The 4,694-nt window shown below is 37.5% G+C and overlaps 1 protein-coding gene across 1 annotated transcript; it reads right to left on the reverse strand.

Moving 5' to 3' along the window:
• Positions 1-207: 207 nt before the first annotated feature.
• On the reverse strand, positions 208-1,225 carry LOC110258482 (olfactory receptor 2J3-like). The gene has a single exon (XM_021081745.2). The coding sequence runs from the start codon at positions 1,144-1,146 to the stop codon at positions 208-210; it is 939 nt and encodes a 312-aa protein (XP_020937404.2). The 5' UTR covers positions 1,147-1,225.
• Positions 1,226-4,694: the final 3,469 nt, after the last annotated feature.

The following is a 4,694-nucleotide window of genomic DNA, read 5'->3' on the forward strand; positions in this document are numbered from 1 at the left end:
TGGGTCATAGACACAGTTTGGATCCCACATTGCAGTGGCTCTGGTGTAGGCTGGCAACTGCAGCTCCATTTGGACCCCTAGCCTGGGAATCTCCATGTGCTGCAGGTGCGGCCATAGGAAAGACAAAAAAAAAAGTCTCAAAGGACCAGAAGAACCCTCCAAGATAGATAATGCTCTTCAAACAAAAGCTGCTAAACAGGTGATCCATCACATCTCCCTCTCCCACCTCATTAATCTTTTAACTGCCCCCTTTATATCTTTGTTTCTCAAGGTATAGATTAGAGGGTTGAGGCTAGGTGTGGTAACAGTATAAAAGAGGGCAATGAACTCTCCTTGATCTTGAGAACCTCTTGATGGGGGCTGGAGATATATGCACATGACTGGAATGAAAAACAGGGATACAACCAGAAGATGGGCTCCACATGTCCCAAAGACTTTCTGAAGTCCAGCTGTTGACTGCATCCTCAGCACAGCCTGGGCAATGGCACCATAGGAGCTGAGAATGAGAATAAGTGGTATGATCACAAAAATGGAGCTCATGACCATGAGGGTCAGCTCATTAGCACGGGTATCAACACAAGACAGTCGCAGCAGTGCTGGAACTTCACAGAAGAAATGGTCCACCTGACGATGTCCACACAGGGTTACCCAGGAGGTAAATGAGGAGTGAAGTGCTGAGGTGGTAAAGCCACTTACCCAAGAAGCCACAGCCAACAGATGGCAGAAACAAGGGTGCATGAGGACAGTGTAATGCAAGGGTCTACATACAGCTGCATAACGGTCATAGGACATCACCACCAGTAGCACACATCCTGTGGATCCCAGTGCAAGGGAAAAGTAAAGTTGAGTCATGCAACCTACATAAGACATGGCTTTTCCTGGGCCCCAGAGGTTGACCAGCAACTGGGGGATGGAGCTGGTGGTATAGCAGAGATCCAGAAAAGACAGGTTTGAGAGGAAGAGGTACATGGGAGTGTGGAGATGGGAGTCCAAGTATGACAAGATAATGATGAACAAGTTGCCTATCAATGTCATCAAGTAGAACATCAAAATAACTACAAAGAGAACTAACTCAAGGTGAGGCCAATTGGAAAAACCCATTAGAACAAAGTAATCTTCAGAACTTGCATTTTTTTCCTTCATCATTCATTTTTTTCCAATGCCTGAGGAAAGAAGCACATAAACTGAAGGATGCCCCACTCATTGTCAAACCCCTGAAAACTGATTGGGGAAAAAATCTATGCCATTTCCAAATCCCGAAATACGACAGTAGGATTTTTATGGTTTTGTTTTGAAGTTTCATTCAGACATTTGCCCTGTTGTAGACACAATCAATAACTTCTCAAGCTAATGAGTTCCTTTGTACATCCATAAGTTAGCATTTGGATAAATGATTAAAGATATCCCATATCTTTTCATTTTAAAAAAACCCTTTTTTTACAAAAAGAAAATCTTTATCCTCCTTTCCGTAATGTTCAGATTATTTCCAATTTTGTGATTACACAGAAAGAAATATCTCCAGTTTTAATCATCTTACATATAGCTGAGAGAATTTACCATGAGATGAAAAACAATTCAGTAGTAACTTTAAAATGTCGATGTTGAATGAAAAAGTCAATTTCAGTTGAATATGTTTATAGAAAGGATGAAATATTCTTATTTATTTATGTTGTCAGCTTATTCTCAGACAAAAATAACATGAAAATACAAGTATAAAGACACATGCATGCACACACCAACTTATTAATATTCACAATAATGAGCTAAGATGAATCTCATTGCATGAGTATCAACACATGATAATCACAGCAGTGCTGAAACTTCACAGAAGTGGTCCACTGGACAATGTCCACACAATGGCACCCAGAAGGTAAAGGAGGAATGAAGTGCTGAGGTGGTAAAGCCACATACTCAAGTGGCCTTTATGGAAACAAAGAAACAAAAACGACTGATAGTCTTGATTAATTAACTGAGACGTGAAATAGATTGGAGAATTCAGTGATAAAATGCTTCCAAACATAAATGAGAAGACAACTTTTTTTGGAAGACAAAAAAAAAAGGGACAGTCAAAGAAAAGGTTTAGGAAGGAGCAAGAAAGGGAAAGTGTTTGGATCAGGAAGGAGAGGAGGAACTCTGATTGTGGTACTTGAAAGTGCATATATCACAAGGTTGTGAGATCTGGAAAATAAGGCTAAAAGGTAGTTCCCACAAAATTTCTTAGAATAAGAGCTAAGAAATTAAATTCTAAGCCATAATTTACAATTACATCATATGTCTTTAGGTATACGATTTGAAATGAGAGAATCTGAATAGAAAATTCACTAATTTTTAACAGACAAAGACATGGGAGTTCCCTGTTGTGGCTCAGCGGAAAAGAACCCAGCTAGTATCCATAAGGCGCAGGATTTTATCCCTGGCCCTGCTCAGTGGGTTAAGGATCTGGCATTGCTTTGAGCTGTGATGTAGGTCACAGATGCAGCTCGGATCTGGGATTGTTGTGGCTATGACGTAGGTCAGCAGCTGTAGCTCTGATTTGACCCCTAGCCTGGGAACTTCCACACACCATGGTGCGGCCCTAAAAAGCAAAAAAAATAAAAAATAAAAAAAATAAGGGACAATGACATGAATATCACATAAAATCCAAATACAAGGTCATCTTGTGGTGGTTCTTTTGTAAAAATAATAATAATAATAATAAAGTTAAGAAATTCAAATGTTTACTAATAGTTTGATTTTCAGTTGCTTATTTTCTCTGTGCATTATCCATCTTTCATAGAAAAAATAAACACTTTTATTATATAGTTATTGCTGCAAGTCACAGTAATCCACCATTGAAATATTCCCAAACAGCTTTGCCCTGCCACTTCTGCTCCTCTCACATTCTCTAATTGAATAGGACAAAAGACAAATTCAACCCAAACAGATTCACCTCCAATCTTTTGAGGGACTTTTTTTACTGGCTTAAAAAAACCAGAGGTGTCTGATTGGTTGAGTTACAAGCTGGAGACCCAGGAACATTGAAGTTGGCTAAGACTGATTTAGGCAGGCATAGAGGTATCTATATACCATTTGATGTTATTGGTATTGTCAATGACTATCAGCTTTTCAAGGTATGACAGAAAAGTTCTAATGGATTTTTAAAATTCTCCTAGAATAAGGATTAATACATCATAAGATATTTGAATTCAAATGCTATGGGCACTTTTTCTGATGCAGACATAGTTTTCCTCCCTTATAAAGCTGCCTTAATTTCATATTACATTAATTAAAAGGAAGTAGCAGCTTTGTGGTACTTTTATTACCTGTCTTTCAGAATTTTTCTAAAAGTAAAAAGGGATAAGAGGTAAGGGACAGAAAAAATACAGAATTCAGGAAGATAAAACTTCAAAGGTTTGTGGTTTGATTTTCTTCTTAGTGGAAAAGAGGTAAATGAAGACCCTATCAAAGGTAGACTTTATAAACCATGGAATAAAATATTTTCTTTCTTCCATTAAGTCATTACTGGGAAAGCAGATGGCTTGGCACTTTCTTCTCACCCCCATTGTTACTAATAGACATTTTTCTAAGTCTTGTCCTATTCGTTCCTTTATAGTAAACCTGGTTTAGTGCTCCATCAACTTCTTTCAATACTGACCTCCCTGTGTTTGTCCACCTTCTCTATCATTCTCTTCCTGTCTATGCCCTCATCATGTATAAACTAATATGAAGCTCTCTGGTTGTCATGTGACCTAAGAACATTAACCTAATTGCCCTCATAGTCCATCTTTGCTAATGTACATAATCTAACTATCGAAAGTAGTCTGAAAATAATTATGATTATCATTGCCACAGAAGAGAGAGCCTAGGTTTATCCAAAAGATTTCCTTTTAGCAGAACATGGGAACTCTTTAGGGCATTTAAGGTATCAGGGGATGCACCCCTTACTCCAGAGCAAATGGGGCTTTTACAGGAACAAAAAGAGTAATATGACTTTCTTTTCTTGACTGGGGCCATTGGGAGGATAAATCCCAGGGTTGCAGTTAATGCCCTTCAAGGAGCTTTCCTGGTTAAATTGGTGTCATAGTCACAAGGAAAAACTCTTCACAGAAATGCATTCAGCGTAATCATGAACTCATACTAAAATGACAATAAATTTTTCACCAACAAACAAAACACTAGCAAGTTGAATCCAACAATACATTATGTTGGATTCACATACACTATGTTCAAGTAGAATTTATCTCAGGGATGCAAGGATTTTTCAATATCTATAAATCAATCAGTGTGATATATACCATATAAACAAATTGAAAAAAAACATATGATCATCTCAATAGATGCAGAAAAACTTCTGATAAAATTCAACATCCATTTATGATTTAAAAAAAAAACTCTCTATAAAAGAGGACATAGAGGGAACATTCTTCAACATAATAAAGCCCATATATAACAAACCCACAGCTAAAATCATATTTGATGATGAAAAACATGAAAGCATTTCCTCTAAGATCAGAAACCAAATAAGGATGTCCACTCTTGCCAGTTTTATTCAATATAGTTTTGGAAGTTCTAGCCACAGCAATCAGAAAAGAAAAAGAAATAAGAGGAATCCAAACCATAAAGGAAGAAGTAAAGCAGTCACTATTTGCAGATGACATGATATCATGTATAGAAAATCCTAAAGATACCACAAGAAAACTACTTGAGCTCATTGA

The sequence above is a fragment of the Sus scrofa genome, chromosome 7 (assembly GCF_054392235.1).
Source record: "Sus scrofa isolate SSC_HxYL_T2T_F1_AM1 chromosome 7, Sscrofa_HxYL_maternal_Yorkshire_Landrace_v2.0, whole genome shotgun sequence".
NCBI lineage: Eukaryota > Metazoa > Chordata > Mammalia > Artiodactyla > Suidae > Sus > Sus scrofa.